The 21,928-nt window shown below is 49.8% G+C and overlaps 5 protein-coding genes across 5 annotated transcripts; 3 read left to right on the top strand and 2 right to left on the bottom strand.

The window, feature by feature from the left end:
* Positions 1-2,010: 2,010 nt before the first annotated feature.
* On the bottom strand, positions 2,011-3,042 carry LTR64_005294 (uncharacterized protein; the record flags this gene model as incomplete). Its single annotated transcript, XM_064899633.1, has 3 exons — positions 2,011-2,184; positions 2,255-2,608; positions 2,680-3,042. 3 exons carry the CDS (start codon positions 3,040-3,042, stop codon positions 2,011-2,013), a joined length of 891 nt encoding a protein of 296 aa, XP_064752945.1.
* A 679-nt stretch (positions 3,043-3,721) lies between these two features.
* On the bottom strand, positions 3,722-5,592 carry LTR64_005293 (uncharacterized protein; the record flags this gene model as incomplete). Its single annotated transcript, XM_064899632.1, has 2 exons — positions 3,722-3,753; positions 3,807-5,592. The coding sequence occupies 2 exons, from the start codon at positions 5,590-5,592 to the stop codon at positions 3,722-3,724; spliced, it is 1,818 nt and encodes a 605-aa protein (XP_064752944.1).
* A 375-nt stretch (positions 5,593-5,967) lies between these two features.
* LTR64_005292 (uncharacterized protein) lies at positions 5,968-6,251 on the top strand (the record flags this gene model as incomplete). Its single annotated transcript, XM_064899631.1, has 2 exons — positions 5,968-6,139; positions 6,190-6,251. 2 exons carry the CDS (start codon positions 5,968-5,970, stop codon positions 6,249-6,251), a joined length of 234 nt encoding a protein of 77 aa, XP_064752943.1.
* A 7,401-nt stretch (positions 6,252-13,652) lies between these two features.
* On the top strand, positions 13,653-14,382 carry LTR64_005291 (uncharacterized protein; the record flags this gene model as incomplete). The annotated part of the gene is made up of 2 exons (XM_064899630.1): positions 13,653-13,679; positions 13,804-14,382. The coding sequence occupies 2 exons, from the start codon at positions 13,653-13,655 to the stop codon at positions 14,380-14,382; spliced, it is 606 nt and encodes a 201-aa protein (XP_064752942.1).
* Positions 14,383-19,198: 4,816 nt separating this feature from the next.
* Positions 19,199-20,662, top strand: WSC4 (Cell wall integrity and stress response component 4; the record flags this gene model as incomplete). The annotated part of the gene is made up of 4 exons (XM_064899629.1): positions 19,199-19,334; positions 19,388-19,662; positions 19,804-19,884; positions 20,024-20,662. The coding sequence occupies 4 exons, from the start codon at positions 19,199-19,201 to the stop codon at positions 20,660-20,662; spliced, it is 1,131 nt and encodes a 376-aa protein (XP_064752941.1).
* Positions 20,663-21,928: the final 1,266 nt, after the last annotated feature.

Here is a 21,928-nt window from a genome sequence, read left to right as displayed (position 1 = left end):
TTACGGACAGGCTGATAAGATTGCGAACCCAAGAAAAAGATCACGAGGGTTCTGGGCCGCAACTGCCACTATGATCCTGATTGTTTGCGCAGCTGTCGGTGTGGGTATTGGGATACCATTAGCTACTAAGTCTCGTAGCACAGGAGTAGCACAGTAAGAACACTTACAATTTACGAACAAGTGTCTGACTATGCAGAATCAACGGCACAACTTCTATCCTACTCACCCCTTCTACCGCCTCTTCTACCCCCTCGTCTACACCTAGCATCCAAACAGATCAAAATGGCTGTCCTGGCACTCACCGTCAGAATATGACCGCGAATGGTGCCGATTTCACTATATATTGTTATACGACCTGCAACACCTACTCTAATGACATAGGACACTTCAAAGCAGATAGTCTCCTTTCCTGCGCCGGTAACTGTACCCAGTATCCAGATTGTCGGGGCGCGGTTTATATCATGGAGCCTGATAGTAAGACTACGTGCTATTTGAAGAACCAGACAGATAGATATACACCAGACGAAGGCAACGTATGTGTTGTAAGGATATAAAAAGGAGCATTATTCCTGGCATCTCTACTGCACAAGGAAGATAAAATGCGCTCTTTATGCATATCTCCGCGACTATCGTGCGGCAATGTTTCTCTGCGGTGCCTCCGCACTGCTGCGACTACAATGACCGAGCTCGATTCGGCACGTGATAGTTTCGTGCTCAGCAAGTCCAACCCGAGCCTAGTCACCCAGTGTGACCAGAACAGTTACACTCTCGGAGAAATAGCAGGTCACAACATGGTCATCGCGGTGCTGCCGGAGATTGGGAGTAACTTGGCGGTGACTGTGGCCACGCAGCTCTTGAACGACTTTCCCTCCATTCAATTAGGGCTGCTGGTAGGAATCGGCGGAGGAATACCTAACGAAGAGGAGGACGGCGATGACATTCACTTGAGAGATGTGGTGGTCAGCAAGCCTACTACCAGTTTTCGTAAAGTGGTGCAGTTTGACATGAGCAAAGTACTTCACCAGCGGCGGCTTCGAGCGAAGGGGAGTGTTGGCAAAATCTCCTCGCGTCCTGCAGGCGAATGTCAAGATGCTGAGAGTCATATACCTGCCGCCAGGTGGCTGTCTGGTTAGGTGGCTCCGCTTCCTCCGCAAGACCCTCGAGCAAATGGCTAAGCTACTCACTCCTTGTCTTTGTAGTTATTGGACAGAGCCTGGCCACTTTGAAGCGCCTTCTCCAGCTTTCAATGTTTCACTCGCCCGGCCAGCTTGATCAAGTCAGCATCGGCGCTTTGTTGTTCTCAATTCCTATGTGTTATGACGCTCATCATGAAGTACTCGTACCTATACGAAGAAATGTGATGAGCGCTGATATGCAGAACACTTGCCGCGAGCCGGGACTACTACGAGGTCAACAATATCAATGAGTCATCTGGCCACACAAGATAGAGGAAGACCAAGTGCAAATTATCTACAATAGTAGTATCGCTCCACGCTTCGCGAGGCTGCGCGTCCCAGCCTTCCTGCGATGCCACATACTCGGCTCGCCCTGCCTCTTGTCCCAATGTTTTCTACCTACATATAGTATCCAGTAAGGTTCTTCGTTTGGCCAGGTCATCCGCGACAGGATATACCTCTTCCCCTCTCATCTTCTGCTCTCTTTGACGCATCCTAGAGCTGAAAGTAGGTATCGGGTGGATAGTATAAACTGACTACGGGGTCTATCTAAGGAAAATGCAATCCCATCGAAGAACGAGCTGGGGCGTTAGCCTCATGCTCACTATTTGGACCAGGCAAGTGAACAGATTATAGAATATCGTCGATATCTGAGCAGACGCGTACACAGCCTACATCTTTACGTGTGCACATCAAGAGCAGCCGTGATTGCCACCAGTTCGACTCGCAGAATTCTTGTAGGTCAGAACCGTACTTCTCAAGCAAGGAACAGACCTTTCAGCTGGTGATATTGTACATAGAAGAAATACTTCTAGTTAACCTGAGACTGTTCTGCTCAAGCATATTTTCCCACAAAAGAGATCAAAGCATCATCAACCTCCTTTGGATGCGAAGCCGACAAGAAATGTGCACCTCCCTGAACAGTAACCAGATCCGTGGCCTTCGCATTTGTGAACAACTTAATCTCTTCCTCCGCATTCGCGACTGAATAGACAGCATCATCGGTACCCTGCAAATCAACGTCAGTATCAATCACACCAGCACACACAAAACACCCATTGAGAAAAAGACCAACTCACATGCAACCACATAACCGGACAGACAACATCAAACAACCGCCCATGCAACCCATCCCTCTCCCTCAAATTAATCGCCGCCATCCTCGCCCTCCTTCTCCCCTCATCCCCTTGATAATTCGCCTGAATAGTCTTGCACCAGAACTCTCGCTCCTCCTTGGGGCAATCCTTGCCGAATCCGATATCAATCAGAAAATTGCAGTAGTCGAGATCGGGCTGGAAATCTGGGGTTGAGTTGGTGGTGGTCCAGTTGTTGATGGGGCCGGTGCAGGCGGCGGCGCCGTCCCAGCAGCCGAGTTTGCGGGTGCGTTCGGATTCGTGGTCCATGGAGGTGCCGAGAGGTATTATGCCTTGGATCTGTCAGGGGTGAGTGTGTGTTAGCAAATCCCGTGTCGGACGGAGCGCTGCAAGTTATGGGCATAACATACCTTATCTGGCGCAAGCAACGCCATCCTCACCGTGATCCATCCACCCTGACTCGTCCCGAGGACAAAAGCCTTGGATATCCCCAGTGCCTCCATGACCTGAAGATTCATAATCGCGGTGTCCCAGTAGGTAAAGTTCTCCGATTTCGTCCTTGTCTGTCCGTGTCCAAGCAGCTCAATGGCCAAGAGGTTCATCTTGTCGGTCAGCTGTTTGTTAGCATACTGCTTGCGGTAGAGCTCAGACGAGGTAGTGAAACTGTTGACTAGGACCAGAGTGGGTTTAGACGAGTCATATGAGTAGGGCATCTGGTATGCTGCGTCAATGCCGCCCAGATGGGGAACGTGGACTGTCTTTGTGTTTGGCATTTTGTGGTTAGTAGTCGATACGAACACAGTGTAACGGAGGCAGATGTGAGGGTTAGTTATACACTGAGACGTGGTAATGTGCTAACAGTATGAAATGTATCAGATTGAAACTATATCAACCATCGCATCATTCCCAAGATGGCGGATGCTCTGCTCATATTGTCTTCGTTGATATTTCCCCTCTTCTTACGTCCGTTCCCGAGCTCTCCGCGCGAAACACGGTTACACAATGGATCGACACAAACGTGCTTCCGCTTGGAGGAGCTGTGTTCTGCCTCGAGAGTTCCTCAATTATTCGGTGCTGTGTTTGGTCTGTTTAAACTTCAGCAACTTTCGGAGACGTTTTCTACGCTCCCGCCTTGCGCTGTTCTCCAAATCTTCTCGACACGACGGCGCAAGGAAATTCCGTCCAATACGCTCTTCCGAAGCATAATCACTTACCAGTATATTCAAAGTGTATCCGAACTTGATTTTCAGTAACGGAAAAGAGGCAAGAAATAACTCGAGATACAAGAGGTAACATTCTCATATCTTGCAGAGATTGTAGACCTTGCAAATATCTGCACCGACCATACAAACTTAGAAATGACCGCTCCAACGCTTCAAGAAACCATAGTACAGTAGAGCATAGCAGGACCGGGATAGCGAAAAACACAGCTTTCCATTCGAAAGGGTCGCTTCACCAATCGTCGTCGTCATCCTTCTCGTCATCTGCAAGCGCATTAGTACTTCAAACACAGATATCGGTAGAGCTTGTGACTTACCAGAGCCACTAACTTTGGTCTTTCGTTTAGCAAGTGCAGCTTGCAATGCCCCAGCAAGTCCACCAGCGTCACCAGCTGGAGTTGGTGGCGCACCATCAGGTGCAGAGGAACCTGTCTCACCACCAGGAACCTGAGCAGCTGATCTATCACGTTTCTCGGTGTTCTTCACTTTCCTGAGACCACCAGTTCCTCCACCTCGAATAGCGGCCAGTAAATCGTCTCGTCCACCCCCGCCAGCTTGAGGTAATGGCGGAGCGTTGCCGCCAGGAGGTAAAGGTGGTGGCGGTGGCCCGCCAGCGCCCATTGGTGGCAGCGGAGGAGGTGGTGGAGCTCCTGATCCCATGGGTGGGAGAGGTGGTGGAGGCGGTGCATTATTCATGTGAGGCATGGGTGGCGGAAGTGGAGGAGCACTACCTGACGATGAAGGTGGTGGAAGTGGTCGCGAGGTTGCAGGCATAGGAGGTGGAATTGGTGCTGCATTAGTACGTGATGCAGGAGGTGGAGGTCCAGAACCTCTTGAAGGTGGTGGAGGTGGAACAGGGCCACGACTTGGTGGAGGAGGTGCATTGGGCTGTCGTTGACCTGTAAATGGAGGTGGTACTTTGAAAGCCTGACCAGGTATTTCGTCATCTGCTTCTTTTGGTGGGCGTGGTGGCGGAGGCGGACCGGGATTAGCGAGAGCCGCACCTGAAGATGCCCTAGATCGACCAGCAGATTGTAAAGGTGAGGCATCCTTGACAGCGAACTTTCCAGCATCGGCCAGTGGTGGAGGTGCCCTGAATTTGGGTTGTGGTGTAGAAGGAGGTGACGGTGTACGTGCTGGTACGGGAGAAGGCTCTCTTGGTGGTGATGAAGCTCGACCAACAGGTCTTCGCGATGGTGGAGGTGCAGGTGGTGGTCCTCTGCGGCTGGATGTTGTGGTGCCTGTGTTATCTGGACTCAATCTAGGAGCAGCTGGCCCTGCAGGTGGAGGAGGCGGAGGTGGTGCTCTGCCTGAGTTCTGCCGGGCTGGTAAGGCTGATGCAATACCATTAGCCATTTCTTGAGCTTGTTTTTGTTCAACATATGATTTGATAAAGTCCGCGTTCTGTGCAATCTGATCTTCAGTAATGCCCATTTGCAACAATTCGTCCAGTATTGGTCTCCATGATGGGTCTGTGAGATCTATCCCTCCACTACTTTGCGGTCTGCTTCCTCCCACTCCGGTTGGCACAGAGCTGTAGATGGGTTGTGGAGCAGCCATCTGTGGTTGCTGAGGTGGAGGAGGATTTGAGTTGTTTCTACCTCTTCCAAACAGTCCTCCGAGCCTACTATGGCCCTTGTGACCACCACCATTGACGTGAGCGACCTGCGCACCACCTGCTCCCGAGCCGAATGGTGTTGATTTGGTTGCTTTGCTAGCATTCTTCTCCCTCTCATCCATCTTTTTCTTGAACTGCTTCGCCTCTTTCTCATCGACAAAGGAAAGCGCTGCTATACATTGCTCGAGCTCGAAGGAGTGGAAAAAGGTTCGATCCTGGTTGTATTGAAAACTGTCGTAGACCTCCTGATCCCATATCACACCACGGTTAGCAGGCGAGATGTCGAGGAGTTTGATCCAGAAAGTGTTCCCAACAAGATCGTTGGAGAGCACAGCAGCTCCCTGCAGACCTGTATACTTCCATCTGTTCTGACCAGGCGGGACTACGTATAGACGAGCAACAGCTACTGCTTGGATCTTGTTCGAGGCTTTGGGTACTAGTCGCTTGACGGTCTCCTTGTCATGGTCGCTGAGGACAGAGGGCATGGTCGAGGAGAATGTAGCTGTCCTTGATAGTGCTTCGGTAACATGCCATATGAGAAGGAACCGGCTCGCGTGTCGCAGTTATGGGATAGTCAGAAATAATAGTGCTTGGGAGACGAATGGAAAGGCTGACGAGGAATGGAGACGCCGGGTGACCAGGATGATGCTCGACCAGTGCGACCATGAGCCACATGGCAGCCTAAGCCACCCTGAATCCCCCACTAATGACGTGTTCGTACCAAATGAGCAGACTCAGCACGAGACATTGATATATATCCCACCATTATTTTCAGAAACTTCTACAGACTTAGTACACATCTCAGAAAACACACAAGGTCAACTTTCGATTTCTCAGGACTCAATAAGCTACCTACCAATATGCCTAGCCACCCAAGTGAAGAAAGAGCACCAGAAGGCCTCACTGACAAAATTGCACAACACTCGTCAGACTCGAATGCCTCTGATCACCCCATCCATGATGAGAATAAGGGTCCAATAGAGGAAGCAGGCGGCCCACTGAAATCAAAGGGCCCCCAGATTCCCGAGGGCAGTAAGCAACGATTATTTCGAGGAATTTGACAGTAGCTAACATTCTGCAAGAAATGCCAGAAGCAAAGAGCAAGGATGAGCTACACGCAAAGGCTGCTGAGCTCAACAAATGAGCAAAGGAGACAGTTTCTCGCCTGCGAGCTGGCCATCACACCAAACCATAGTACAAATAGCATTGACCCGAGTGTCTTGAAGGAGCGTTCCGTTGCATATACAGCATGGCAGGAAAACAACGCATGTGGTCACCCGGCATCTTTTTTGCTAATTGCAAATGCTTCGTGTTCCTCTCCAGAGCTGTCTCGTTCCTCATGATTGTCCTGAAAGCAGTGTCCTCAGCGCGTGTCACCTGACCCCTGCGTTATGCTCTATCCGATCGTGGTACACACATGAACGATTCGAAGGATTGTAAGTCGAGAATAGACACCGTGTTGTTAGATTATTGTCCTTCTTCAGCGTCAGCTGCACATTCGGACTCCTATGCCATTGATGATGTTTCAAGGACAAAGCTGCTCCTTCGATTGAGAGAAAAGAAAGAAAAAAAAGATTGGCATAATTCAAAGGTAGATATGCGACGACCGAGACTCGAACTCGGACCTCGAGCATGGGAAGCTCGAATTCTACCCCTTCACAAGAGTTAGTGGAGGCCACGAATGTGACAGAAAAGGATTTCTCACCTAAACTATCGTCGCCATTGGAGGAAGATTGTCGATAGTCCCAGTAATCTGAAACCCCATGCTTATGTGGCATATTAGCTCCACAATTTTGACAAGAACAAATATGAAGACATGATAACCCCTCGAAGAACAGCGAAGATGAAGCTGCTCCGATGGATGCCCGTCTGTGTACCCCGCGCTGCTGTCAGATGCTGTGCATCATTGTCTCATGATCAGCTCATCACCGCATTTCAGAATCTTGATATCTGGCCTGAGGCAACAAGAGATCGAGATGAGGTGTCGGCCAATGAGATTCCGTCGGCTGGACAGCAGATGCCTCAGACCAGTTCAGGCACCACGCGTCTAACCCTCGTCTATATACTTTGCACAGCCAGGTCAATTGTCCACGTCACAGATCAAGCAATCATGCAACAAAAGTCAGATAAAGAAAACAGAGAAAGCCTGGTACATGGCACCGCGGATCACAAACAGCTGGGCTTTAGGAAAATGATATCGATCTCGCTGGGCCATGACTTATGACAATCAGGCATGTATCTTCATCGCCGCCTTTTTCGAGCTCCTCCCTTTTGGCATGGCTAGGAGGCCTTCTACCGCCCTTCTGCTGCCCATAGTCTTGTCGATGTTTATGCGTAGACATCCCTCCTCCAGCCATCGCCACACACCTTCTCTATGTCTGTCTCTCCGTTCTGGTAAGACATCACCTACCAGAAACCTCCTCATCTTCAGTCCCTATCCAATAAATCGGAAAGGGTTCTCGACGCCATACCGCTCGTTTGGCAATTTTTTATACTGACTCATTACACCACACACAACGATCGTTCGCCCTCTACTCATTTGGCCTATGGCGAGCTTCCGTGACGCGCCCTGACTTCCCTAGCAGGACTTCCAGACTGGAAATCTGCGACAGTAATCGCCTTGACGAGTTACTCGAAACGGAAGCCTGTGTCCCGGCAATGAAACCAAACTGACGGACGGACTCGAGCAAGTCTAGTAGTTCTTTTACTTCTGCCGCAAGGGTCTACTCGACGTAAAGGAGGCGTAGCGTCATCGCTATAGAGAGCCAGGTGTCATGGCACTTCGCAGGAAACAGTTTTGTTCTCGTAATGGTCTAAATATGACCTTCGAATGGTCGCTGGTTGTTGCGCAGCCTCTTTAGCCCATTCAGAACCAGTGCAATTGTTCTTCCAAGCTCCCATCCAGTCTCCCACACCTCGTGATGAGCACTTTCTAGCTCAGCCAAAGCGAAATTTTCTGACCTATCAGGAATTTTACTCTCCGAACATTTGACGTTCTGTGTATCCCCTTCGTTCTGAGGGGCTTGCAGTTCGTGTTCTTTCCAAACAGATTGTACTTTCTGAGCCATCACTTCAGCTTAATGCCAGTCCACCAGCTCGTCTTTCGAACTATGAGCGATCACAAGCAGAGTCTTGCCGTCAGCACCCCATGCATTTGGACTACTTAGCCAACCTCCTTGTGCGGGAGAAACAGTTTCCCATACTCTTTCATCCTCACCGAAAGCTCCCACCACAGTGTCGCGATGCTCAGGTATTTCCGAAAAAGTTCGGATCAGTGCGGGGATGTCGTAGATGCCATGTACTCCGAGAATTGCCTGCGGCGGTGTCCAAGATAGCGCGCGTTTCTCAACCTCATTCAGACGCATTACGGATTGCAGTGCCACCGTCGCCCCACAAGAGTGGCCAACAAGAATATATCGCGAGCCAAAATCATATTTCCTTCGGAGGACTGAAATTCCCGTTATAATGTCGATTACGTGGTCTGAACGACGTGCCTCTCGCATCAAGAAAGTGTCAAGACTCGAGGCATCTTTGGGGTAATCAGGATGTACGCTGAGCCGATAATCCAGCGAGGTATAGTCTTCGATGTTTACCACGACATGAGTCAGCAAGGGCGATGTAAGCAGTTGCTTGCATGTTGGAACGAAGGCAGCGGCGCCGATTGTAGGATCCCCTCCACGCGCCTCCATGGATAAACACAACCCAGTATCTAGTGCTTGTTGCTCCTGCTGTAAACTCGGCCGGTGGAATGAATACCTGGTACTTCTGGAGCTCGTTTTGTGTTTCATAAATCCCATGTGTCTCGTAATCTTCGGTTTCAGCTCGTGAGTTTACACGTCTGAGGGAGGCTAGAGAGGATAGAGCATCTTTTCCTTGAGAGCGAGACCCGGCTGGTCTGTGTTGCGCCTGACTCTGCTGCGCAACTATTCATCGTGAGCACTGTTTGCGGCAGGTGCACGGAAAAGCGAGAAGAAGCTGGACATGATCAATTCTGCTTACCCTGCTTTTGAAGATACCTTATCACCTTCTTCATGGCAAATGAAACGTCCTTACGTTAGCTGAAAGATTGCAAATTAGTTCAGCTGAAAAAGATTGTAAGTCAGTGCTGAGCCGCTTGAACACATTATCATGTCAGAAAGCACAAAAGTATTCTACTGTCGTCAAGCAATCCTGAGCACCAGCTCACCTCCTCATCCATCGTGACCGGAACGTGATAACAAAAGCTTGCTCGTAAGAGAACTTTTCGCCACGTGGAAAGGTAGGCATAGATGATGGCTCGATCCGGCGAAAGGAGTGAAGGAAATCAATCAGTTCGGCAGGCCGGGAATGACATCATATGCCTTGAGATCCTGTCTAAACATCTCACCAGATCTCTGCTTTCCTCTTAGTGCGCCAATAGAATGAATACTATGTTGTTGTTTTCGCGCAGGGAATATCGGACCTTGCATTCTAGGTGCCGGCGTTCGACGCCTGTGTCATGTGCAGGAAGACACTACAGGACCAGATACAGTGCGGATCGTTCATTGCTGTAGCCCTCTTTTGCGATGATCTCGATGTTGCTATATTCAGCTACACAGTGCTGCAGTGGATTGCTACAGGCCGTTAAATACTCGACCATTTGTTTGTGTCCAGAGGTAATCACGCACACAGCTCTGTCAACATGGCCAGCACCTTCGTTAAGATCGCGGTCCCTTCATCACTTGTGACATACCTAGTCCTCCAGTATTTTGACCCACACCAGAGAGGCACGCATTCAGCTGCAATGCGACAGAATTTGCAGGGTGAGTCATTGAGTCAGCTCGTAACTATCCAATCATATGCTGAGGCAATAATGCAGATGAGAACAAGCGTATCGGCAGAGCTCATGATTGCCAGGAAATGCATGCAAGTGATGTAGAGAAATGGGTAAGGGACCATCCTGAGGAGGCGGCGCACTGGAAAAGGATCAAGGAGAAAGCTGGAAAACATACTAGGAGCTCGTAGTGGGCTGCCCTTCAGGCGCAAGGTTGTTGTCACGCAGCTCTCGTAAAGGGTGGAACAAAGTTGTGTCGTAGTGCTCTACTCCTCGTCCATGTCTGAGAGCTTGCGACACGTCTCTGAATGCTACGGCAGGATAAAATAAAGCCTTCCGAGCTTCGCTCAGTGGTGCACGATGTACAGTTTAGCTCGATGAATTGCTCCATAGTAAGCTTGCTGTTACGGCATGAGGCACATATCTCCTTTTCGCTCCATAAGATAGTGAAAGATCAAATTCGCTCGGAGGCACGATAACCTGCCATGCAGGCATCGGCATTCCTGCTGAACAAGTCGTCCATTCGAATCGTTCTTCTCCGGGTTGCAGGATCGCAGCTTTAACATAACCATCAGAGGGCCAACTGAAATCAACTCAGAACACCACCAAAACGACCACAAAAAGTCCAACACATATAATCATACATGCACCCGTGCTAACAACGATAGCTAACCGAGCGGGCCGAGCTTTGCCTCTTCTTGCCACCGAAGCTGTTGCCGTAGGCTCATCTCTCCCATCAGCAGCACGCACAGCTTCCGGTTGAAGTGCTCTTGACTGCGAAACATACCTCCAGCATCCAAACAAGCTAACCAGGATACCGACACCTATCATGAAGTGACCACATACAAGGCCTAGATGTTGGTGCTCATCCTTGAGTATCAGCAACTGAGCCACGATAACGCCATGACTGGCGAGGTGGTTCGCGGTTCTGTTATACGCAAGAAATGTTCGCTCCAGCGCATACAGGTCGCGGACGTTCGCAGAAGTGTGTTCGAATGTTTGTGACTTTTGCCAATTCTTCCAAAAGCTGCTGAAAAAGCCTCTTGACAGCTTACGCCGTGTCGGCTCTTGTCTCGGCGGGTTCGAAATTAAACTGTTCATCTGTATGCTGCTCGGAAGGGCAGGTGCCTTGACATTTCTAGGCATGCTCCTAAGCTTTTGTGTCGTCTCCTTTCTCCCTCCCCTGTGACGGGTCTTGTCCTCTTCGGCTGCAGTCGTGGGCTCGATACCGGTGTTTGTGTCGGCGTCCACACCTTAGTGTGGTGGTTTTGCAGAGGAAGGATCAGGAATGGGTGGTCGAACAGGCAGGTTTGCGCCCAGGAACCGGCCACAAGGTTCCTAGGCGCCTTTTGGCATTCTGGGCACTCGAGGCTCTGTGCCCAGGCGCTCGGAGGCGGGGAAAGTGGGGTTCCAGATCCCTCCTTTTTGTGAGGCCTCGTTTCCTGGGTTTTGGGAGCAGCCAAACGGCGATCAAAGCGGTGGCAAACCCAGGTCGTCGCAGCGGACAGGCGAAAGCACGGGAGATCAATCGGCTAGCTAGGGAGGCGACCTCGGGGCTATAACTGCTGTGGAACGAGCTATCACTACTAGCAGCGCTGAAGAAAGCTCGAAGTTTAACAGTGCAGACGAAGCTGAAGAAAGCAGACAATACCGACGGTGCCCTACCAGGATCACACGTGAGAATGTCGTACGACGATTTCGGGTACCAGAAAGCTGCGATTTTGTGTTTAACTCCGTACGGGCAAAAGTCGACTGAAGGGATATTTAGCCAGAATTGGAGCCGTTGAGACCGACAAATGTGACTGCGAGCGAGCACCGCCAGAAACAGCGCAGCATTTCCTCTTCGAATGTTCTCGATGAACAGAACATCGTTAGGCCTCGATGTGAAGGAGGCGTGGCGTCATTGCTGTCGAGGTGATTGATGTTCAGCTTCGAATCACTGTTGGTATGCATTGAATCGTGAACAACAAGCCGGTTTTATTCATGAAACTGTCCTATGGGCTAACCGGCAATCATGTATTCATCAATTCCCCCACCCTGTGTATGGCAATTGCCCCAGCTGGTGACAGCCCTCCTATTGCGCCACACAAAGCATGTGGACACCCTTATGCTGAGGCCAGCATAGAATGGCCACAATGTGCCCTAAATCAAAATCAGCCGCTGAGTTACGATGTGCTGATGAGCGCATTTCAACAGATCAACTTCAAGCTTCCTATTAAGGTGGATCCGTCCCGTACCAGACACTTGATTAATGGCACAACGAAACGAGGCACAGTCGAAGTCAAGTAATTTGCCAGCTCATACAAGCACATCATATACACTCCCTCGTCAGTATGGCATTTCTTGGTGATTATCAGAGAAGCTCGAACGCGGATAGCAAGCATGATGTCTTGACCACAACTCGTCGACTTCGACAATTGCTTGCTGATGATAAGAACATCGTCGTTGCTCCAGGAGTCTACGATGGTCTGACAGCACCAATAGCTCTCGCAGTGGGCCATCAGTGCCTCTCCATGACAGAAGCTGGTGCGAGTGTCTCTCGCCTTGGACTGCCAGACACGGGTTTTCTTACTTTGAATGACACGCTCGCAAATGCCACCATGATGACTGGTCTCGACAAGGCCGTGTCGGTAATAGCAGACGCTGGTACGGGGTTAGCTGGCCCACTACAAGTTGGTAAAAATGTAGGCTTGTACGTGTCTGCTGGTGTTCCTGGTTTGCACATCGAAGATCAGGTTCTGGCGAAAAGGTGTTGGCATCCGGCCTTTGCCCAAACCTTTCAGTCCCGCAAGCTCAGGAGTTGAGATTCCGCATTATCATTTTCCCCGGTGCCGCTCTCGGGCCGATTACGCTTGTGGTCGAGCAAACTATGTCGGAGCTAAAGGCCACCGGGCATGTGGGTTCGATCAGCGGTCAAGGTACTTCGTCTCTGCGTACTCTGTTCGAGGTTTGTGGTTTCACAGTGTCTGGTTTTTGACAGGCATGTTGCCGAAGATGTATCGGCGATGTGAGACGAATAGACACACTGGTCGATTGGACCGTAATGCCCCAAGTTGTAACTAGCTGGTCCAGATCTGTCGGACGCCATAACTGTTTCGCCGCTTTTCGGCAATGGGAACTTTTCGTTACTTTCCATGGAGTTCGTCCCTTTTGTCGTTATGATAATGGTGATTCGTGCAGCGCAGGTCAGTGGAGCGAAGAGATCGTGGACTCGCTTTGCAGGTGATCGGTTGCCCTACGTCCAGGCGGGTAGCCGATGCAGTGACTGGAGATATCGTTAGGAATTTTGAGGTGAGCTTCTGAGAAACGTAATCGACTCAAAAGTCCTGTAACTTCACGGCTGTGGTGTTGCAGGTGACCGCTGACGCCATTGATTAATCGGACGTATGCTTGACTCATTGGTCGTTTGAGCACAAGAACCTCACAGCAAGGCTCCTGTGTTCGTTGAGGGCGGACACCACAGTCGGCGCAATAATCATGAGCCTTCTGTTTTTGCCATTCTTGATACGCACGTTGTGCTCTTGCCAATGCTCGTTGCCTGGCTTGGCTGCGTTAATATATGTATGCTGCAATCTCCATGCCATGACAATCCTTCTCGTTCCTTGACAGAGTCGCAGCTATTCCGCCATGGCTACTCATAACGAAGCTTGCTGCAAGTAGGGGTTTCCTGAAAATAGCCTACTTTCAGGCACGAGTCTGACAGCTGCAGAGTACCACCTATCATCGACGATAAGTTTTCGTCAAAAGGCAAGTATGTCGATCTTGGTGGCATGGAAACTTGTATGTTCGCAAGCGACATTAAGTTGCATCCCTGAGACTAAACAAAGCCATAGCTGTGACGGGCTCCTAAAACGCGATGACCGCCATTCTCGTCATCTACGACATCTTCGGCTTCTTTCCGCAGACATTGCAAGGGGCCGATATCCTCGCGTACAGCGACAGTGCATCTCCGTGTCAAGTGTTCATCCCAGACTGCTTCAACGATAATACCGCGAATATCGATTGGATGCCACCAGACAACGAGGAAAAGCAGAAAGCACTGGGAGAGTGGTTTGGCAATGCACATCCGCCGACTCATCTACCCAAAGTCAACGGTTTTCTCGAGGCAGCCGAGGCAGCTCACAAAGGAATCAAACAATGGGCTGTAGTCGGATACTGCTGGGGTGGAAAGATGACGAATTTGCTTGCAGGAGAAGGTACTCGTTTCGAGGCCGCAGTCCAGACGAGTTCAGCGATGGTCGATCCAACAGAAGCGAAGAGTGTTACGATCCCTACGATGATCTTGGCCAGTAAAGAGGAACCAAAAGATGCTGTTGAGGAGTACGTTGCGAATCTGGTAGTCTCGAGGCACGTTGAAACTTTTGGAGATCAAGTCCACGGCTTCATGGGTGCAAGAGCTGACTTGGCAGATGCGAACGTCAAGAAAGAGTACGAGCGAGGATATCAACTCGTCTTACAGTTTCTGCACGAGCAAACCAAATAGACAGCGAGTTTCAGCCCCATCTGGACGCACTTGTTTGGGGCTTGGACCTGCTCGGCGACGTGTAGCTATGAATCAGATCAAGAAGTGTGCTTTTTCTTCTCACGACAAGACTTGTGATTGTACGGCCTGTATGTCTTGTAGCACAGATCTGGTTATCTGATATCGTTCTTCACTCAGGCTTGAAAATCGATAACGTGAACCCGAAGGTTGTATCTGTGAGATTTGCTCTTCTCGGAGCACCCCCATATCGAGGGTACCGATGAACATCAGGAACAATCGCAAGTCACGTGATCAGGTATGCCGTTCTCACGCCGCAGCCAGGAGCACAAGGCCGGCTTATACCAAGGTCGATCATTAAAACCGACACTTGTGACCTCTAAAGTTGACCACGAGTCACAATGCGTAGAAGGCGGCTACTTCCTATCGAATTGCGTTGCTGTCAATACCAAAGGCGGTCGTGATAGCCTTACGTTTGTCAATGGCATTGTTGCCTTGATTTGTCTTCGACCAATCTTTGTGCATTCGAGATTTCGTTGACATCAGAATACCTACGGCTTCGATGGATTTAGTATCAGCCTCGGAGGCGTAGCATGACCTCTTCGGCATTGACAACTCCTTGCCGCCTACGCTTGTGATGCTCGATGGAGGGGGCAGGCTCCATGGGGCCTCTCATCGTCATGTGAGCTCTCACGGCACCAAAGCCGCGCACGGAGCCAAATCAAAGAACAACGAGGCCGGTCAAAGCCTCGACGATCTCTGCGAAGACTGGTCAATGCCACCAAGCGACCCGGAGTGACGTTCGTCATGGGTCGTCGTGCACCGAAGGAATCGTCCAGCAAACTTCTTCTTTCAAGCCAAATTCGATTGCTTCGACTTGCTGACTCGGTCCGAGCTTGAGACTTATCGGCCTGGTTGCATCACCGACATCGATGGTCACGGTACGTATCTGAGAAAAAGAACGTTGCGTATATCAGTTCCACCCAGGGCTATTGACAGGATAGGCCGTGTTTCCTGCTTTGACCGAGAGGAGATGGCTATTTCCCAGCAGGATGGGCGTGATCGTCTGTCTTACCCGTGGAACCTTGACGCCTGAGAACAATTTTGATCTTCGAGACTATGCCATTATTTTGAGTCGCTGCAGCGATAACCAAAAAATTCAGATGCTGAGACGCAAGCACGCCAGGAAGGTGCCGGGGATCTGCAACGAATGGGGCTAGTAGAGCCAAAAAGATTATATGTGGTGGTAGAGTTCAATCCCACGAGAGTAATCAGAAGTCCACGGAGGACTATTGGAACTGTCCAGCCAGGCCTGTCGTGTGTATTCATTTTCGTTGACCACTGCGTCTCAGATCTTCTGCTCGTTTTCAAGCCCCTTGTAAGATCTTCAAAGACGCAGTTCGCGCTCTGTCCGGAATGTTTATCTCACTGTGTATGCGACCCTCCTTTCACGATGGGAGGTAGACCACTCGGGCCGCAGAATGTCGAAGTAGAAGTCGCATCTCATTGGAGACGAGAAAACCATAACGAGCAAGTCGATAGAAACGTCAACGCTGCACCATTGGATCTGCAACCAAGGCGGGTATAATTCTTGCAGAGATGGCACGATGTTTACCGTTGACAAGGATTTTGGTCAAAACGGACTGTCCCGGTCGTGCCTACCAAGAAATACTTTGCCGAGCAAGACCAAGGCATATTTTGTTCCAGTTCCACAAAATAGGAACGGCCTATTCTCGCAGCCTGACGGACACTTGTCTTCATCTACCAAGAATTCACGAAAACGCCATAGTTCCAGTCTCATTTCCACAATCACGTGAGCTCAAATTCGAGCTTGGCTTTTGACGTTCCGAGGTGGAACTGAACGTCGACGCCACAAGTGTGAGCATAGCGTCGATGACGATGACGTTATATATAGCTCTGGCTGGAAATGATTTATGCTCGGAGACGTAGATTTTGTGCTTGTTAGCAGTAGAGTTGTTTTCTGTACGTATCAATTTGTGACGATATAAAAGCTAGAGGAGAAAGGAGGGTAACAGTAGCAATTGCCGGCGGAAGTATTACATGGAAGTGTTCCAGCGGCAGGAAACCTTCTTGGCTGCTTGTCCCGAGAAACTTGAAGCTGACATAACGAATAGATGGGGAAAAGCGGCCACTATTACAGTGTCAAGCTTCGGGTACTTGTGCAGTGGATTCAGTTCACATTCTGACTGGAAGATTGTGATCGAGTCATAAGAGTTCCGGCGTTGGGGATGATCGGCGTTGAATTGAGATGAAAGAGGTGTTTCGGAAGCACTCCCATTCAGGAAGCTCACCGGGTTGAATTTCCTGGTGGGTGAGCATTTTATTATCGGAGTTTGTCAATGACGTACCTCGTTGATAGGGCGGTCGAAGCTGTTCTAAGTTTTCGGTAATCGCAAGCGAAGAGATATACGGACAGAGAGATCCTTGTTCGAAGTGATGTTGGGTAGTTACTAGAAGTACAGTATACAGGCCGAACATGCACTATTGTTTTCGAGCATGGTAGACAGCACGAGCCTAGCTGAGGACCAGCCACTGCACATGTTCCGTGCATTGATCTCCATGCACTTATCACGAACCAATGCAAAACATTCACGTAGCTACAAGGATATAGTGCATAACGTTAGCACAAATCAATGCGAACAGAGACACTTTAACTCATGTGTGAAGGGACATTTGTATGTCAATTGACCTAACATGATCGTTGCATGTGGTCATGGCTGGTCCGATGTAGGTCAAAGGCGGCGATACCTAGCTGCATCATCGGGAAGACAATTGGGACTTTTTATCATCTTCGTGGAGAGATTGGTAGAAATTGTATGTACAGCAACTCGTCGGCTTTTCCGCAGTAGATGTAACCCACGTGCGACTTTTACCAACGCTCTACAACAAAGCTGACGACTCTGAAACTCGGTGTACTCGTGACATGGTCGCGTATTCATACACGACCAATAGAACACTAGCTACAATCGCACAACAGCTGTCACGTCGACTTAGACAGTACTCTTTCTCGATCAAGGGTCAAGATGGTAGTTCTCCCGAAACACGTAAATGGACGTACTCGAGTACAGTCTAGATGCGATTCAGACCACATGCGCCACACGCCGAATCGTGAATGATCGTCAGATGGATGGTTGTGATTTGTCGTCGAGGATAGGCTTGATTGAGTGTGCATAAGTGCAGAAATGCAGAAGCAGCCCTGCATGGTCAAGCTGCAAGATTCGGGGTAAGATCTTGATTCCAACACCTTTGGGTCACGAACGAAGTTTATACGAGCTCGAGCATTTGTCAAATCGACGTGCTTCGCCTGCTGCATCTGAGCTGCTGTGTTGCCGCGCGAAAGCAAAGGACAATCATCGTGGTCAGATTATTGGTCGACAGATAAAGTCCAGCAGTTGTGCAGACGTCGAAACGCAGGCGAAGCAGTGCGATGGCTTTTGGACGTGTGATTGGTACATTCCGTGGCTGGGGTCTGACAATCCATTGTTCTTACCTTGGTCGGGTGTTTTTCTACCATGTCTGAAGGTCAGCAGATTTTGCTGCGACAAGTCAATAAAAGAGTAAGCCAACCAGATCCTGGCATGCACGGTAATGATGTAGGAAATCAAGCAACGAGCCACACATAGATTTGTAGTTGGTGACATTCAGAATTGCAGGGTTGTAAGTGACAGTGATCTACATGGAGAAATTGCAACAGCTCAAAACCAAGCCATAACACAGGAGAGTTCTAGGTGAATGAGAAGACGTGGGCAAGCATACGAGTGCCGATTGATACCGAAAATGTCTACTCCACCTCGCTGTGATTGTCGATACTGGATTTGATGTGTTGATGTGGCAAGTGTCGGATATTTATTGAGAAGTGGGATTGGCTTGTGGAGAGATAGAGAGGTCATCACTTTTATGCAGCACAGTGAAAGCACATCCTCCGGCACAGTAAGGTGATGGTAGAGAGTGATGATGCAAGTGTGAAAGACTCAACGGCAGTGACGCTGAATATTCGTCGTAATGTCAACTTACAATCGATTGGGTTTTCCTTGCAAGAAGCACCGCGCCTGGGCCTTTTCTTGGGCCGGGCAGAGCTTTGTGCAGGATTTCTGATGATTTCTGGAGGATGAATGCGCAGGCAAGCCGGGATATCCCTGTATCAAGCAGCCGAGCATCTCCAATTTGTCCTTAGCTCCAAAGTCTCCTTCCTTTTCCTGCTGCAGTTAAGTCCTTAGCGAAAACTGGCGGATCGCCAAGCCTGGTTATTGCCGCCTCGCATCCATCTCATCGTCTGCAGTCCTCAGTCTGTAGCTGCGACGAAACTATTCCATCTTTCTCCGCCCGTTCGATCGTCCTTCAGTACTCAGTACTTTGTCATTGCCTACCTACCTCGTTCCTCTCCACCATCTCGTCGGAACTACAATCGAATTCCTCTTTACACTCCTTCGACGGTGCTGGCCATATCGACTAATTGAGTTTGGAATCAACGAACCTCGACTCAACCTCCAAGACAATTATCGGCCTTACATTCACGACAAAAACAGACCGCAGACGTAGACTCAATCCGTTGTGCCCGTCAAACGCAACCACGAGTCATCACTACATCCTAACATCACTTGGTCTTTTACTAGATCCGGCGAACCTCTCTACTCACGACTATTCGCGTTTACACTCAAGCTCTACCTAGCCAAGAACTGCGTCCTCCATTGTCGTCAGAATCCTTACCAAGATCGCGTTGCAGCTCGGCCAATGTTGTCGACATAACCACACCACGTCGGACTAGCGCCATCTTTCCACGTTCTCCTCGTCCTACACAATGTCTTCCTCAAGAGCTCGGTCACAACCTGGGACACAATGGTATCTAGGAGGATTGCTCTTCCTGCTCCTCGCGAGTTCGGCTCAGGCTTTGTCGGTAGCGTACTGCTCGCCACAAAATTCTGGTCAAGTCCTAAGTATGTCTGAGGTGGCCATGGCCATGGATCGACTTTGCTAACGGCATCCGCAGCTTCCAGCCCTTACATGTCTAATGGCTTTTGTCAGACACACTGCCAGGGCTCCTATGTCTTCGCCGTTATCCAAGGAGAGGACTGCTGGTGCTCCAATGAACAGCCGGCCAATACTGTGCCTACCGCAAACTGCAACGAGCAATGTCCTGGCTATCCTGCTGACACCTGTGGCAATCCTGGTCGAGGATACTTTGCCTACTTTAATCTGGGAGGATCGCCCACTGGTACCTATGGCGGTAGCTCTCCATCCTCCTCGAGAGCTCCATCTTCTTCGGTTAGTACTTTTGTCCCGGCTACTACTTTCTCTGTGGCTTCTTCCTCTACCGGTCGGTCTCGCTCGTCTTGGACCTTTTCTTCTTCTGTTTCTTCATCTTCTCGCGTTGTGTCTTTTCTGACAAGTTCGGTTGTTTTGCAGACTTCTGCTCAGATATCGACATCATCTTTGGCTCCTTCATCTGATCCTCAGACCGATCCTGGTACTAGTTCTTCGACAACTGTGAGTGCGGCTAGTCTATAATCTCCTATCCAACTGCTTCGTCGCATGATTTCTCGAGTCTGCGCTGTACCAGAGTCTGTCGTTGCCAATCTCTACCTGCACAACATATTTCAGACTGTGCTAACCCGGTTGTGTGTAGTCTACATATCTTCCTCCTCCTCCTCCTCCACCACCGACTTCCTCATCATCTACTTCTCCCGAACCCTCGCAGGTCTATACCAGTGTTGTGACAGTCACAGGCAGAGCCAGCACTATCCTAGTAACACCTACACCTGCGCAAACCACCGATTCGGCCATAGGGGCTAGTGGCCAGCAGGCCGGCACTACACGTTCTAGTGGACTTAGTGGAGGTGCTGTTGCTGGCATTGTCGTTGGAGTTGCCATCATCATTGGCCTGGCCATTGGTGCCATTGTCTTCTTCATTTTGCGCCGAAGACATAGGAAGGATTTGGACGCAATATCAGAGGGAGCCAGTGTCACCTCGCCCTCTCACGCCAGCAAAAGCAATGGTGGCATTCCGTCGCGACAAATTAGTCAGATGTCGTCGGCAGGCTTGCTTACTAGAACAGCACGACCTGACACTGGAGGCTTCTCGCAACCTGAAACCAGTGCTCACAATCTGACAACCTCGGATCGTGCCAGCACGCACATGACGGTCGACCAAAGGCTGAATCCTTGGGCTATTTACTCAAATGAACCCAGCCGAGTCAGTAATGTGTCGCTACAGGATAACCAAGATTATTCGCGACAGCTCAGAGTGGCCAATCCAGATCTGTAACAGTTGCGACTGAGGTAGGCAGATGTGCAAACCCTCGAGATTGGGCGGAGTGATGATGTCTGGGTCCAACGAACAGGCTACATGACGTTACTAGACAGGTATCGAAAAGCGAATGACGGTAGACAGCTACTAATATTGGCACTGGCTCACGAGCAGCCTTATTTACATATACACGAATTGACGACGACATGGACGTTCTGAGGTTTGCAGTCAAGTTTACTGCAAGGGTTTATTTTAGCATGGATCGGTGTAAAGTGGCATAATTTGTACAGATATTTTCTCCTGGCAGACAGCTGATGAGCCTGGAGTGAGACGTGTGCGCAGAGGGTATGTATCACCCTCTGAAAGCTCGTCGTTTCACACGTCTAATTTCAAGAGAGATCTTATATGAGAAACTTGAGCTACGACCATGGGGCACAGGATTCGTGGCAGAAAAGTAATCCTCGTGTAGAGAAGTAGCTATACGAGTGGCAGAAATCGAATGGTTTGCGACACACTCCTGCAAGATGCTAGCTAGGATCAAAAATGCAACACTGGTCTCATGGTCAATAGCCCTCTTGCCTTCACTTTGCCTACCATGTAACACTACAGACATGGGCATTGTCGCATAGAGTAGAGCTTGGTAAGGAACTCGCTAGACCGGGTTGTGCATTGCCACATCCTTGTTGAGGCACGTGCTCTTCGAAAGAAAAGAACAATGCTGCTGGAACATTAGGCAATAATACTGACTTGTACCTGTTATATATGATGTAAACTATACACTACTTGTATGAGTAGTGTATAATCCTCCCTGTTCGTGCCGAGCCAGTTCCCGTAAATCTTCTCTCGGGATAGACGTGATTGATGGAACGCAAGTCTTGCCACGATGGGATTGGGCAGCCATCGAAGAAAATACACGAAAACCAATGCCATGTTGGGCTCGAACGGAATGGGTCGAAATGTGGGAAGAAAGACCTCGCGTAGCCAGATGGTGGTGCACATGCAGACCGACGTCAGAACTTTGGGGGATGTGAAGTGGGCGCCGAAAACTTGAAGCTGGCATTGGCAGGCAATCTGACTTGCCAGCGCAATTGAGCCCAATGACTGCAATATGCATCGCTTGCGCCTGTATTTTTCATGTTCTGTCGAGCTCAACCATTACGGATTTCTTTCTTTCCTCTTGACGCGGTGCTGATTCTGTTTCGTTCCTGCTGACTTTCCAAAAATCAGTACTTGCTTCCGGGACAACACCACCCACTGGCTCGCGAATCGTTGCATTGCAATTGA

Source organism: Lithohypha guttulata (genome assembly GCF_036872675.1).
Source record: "Lithohypha guttulata strain CCFEE 5908 chromosome Unknown scaffold_4, whole genome shotgun sequence".
Classification (NCBI taxonomy): domain Eukaryota; kingdom Fungi; phylum Ascomycota; class Eurotiomycetes; order Chaetothyriales; family Trichomeriaceae; genus Lithohypha; species Lithohypha guttulata.
Note: the sequence above shows the minus strand (reverse complement) of the source record. Positions and strands in the feature narration are given on the sequence as shown.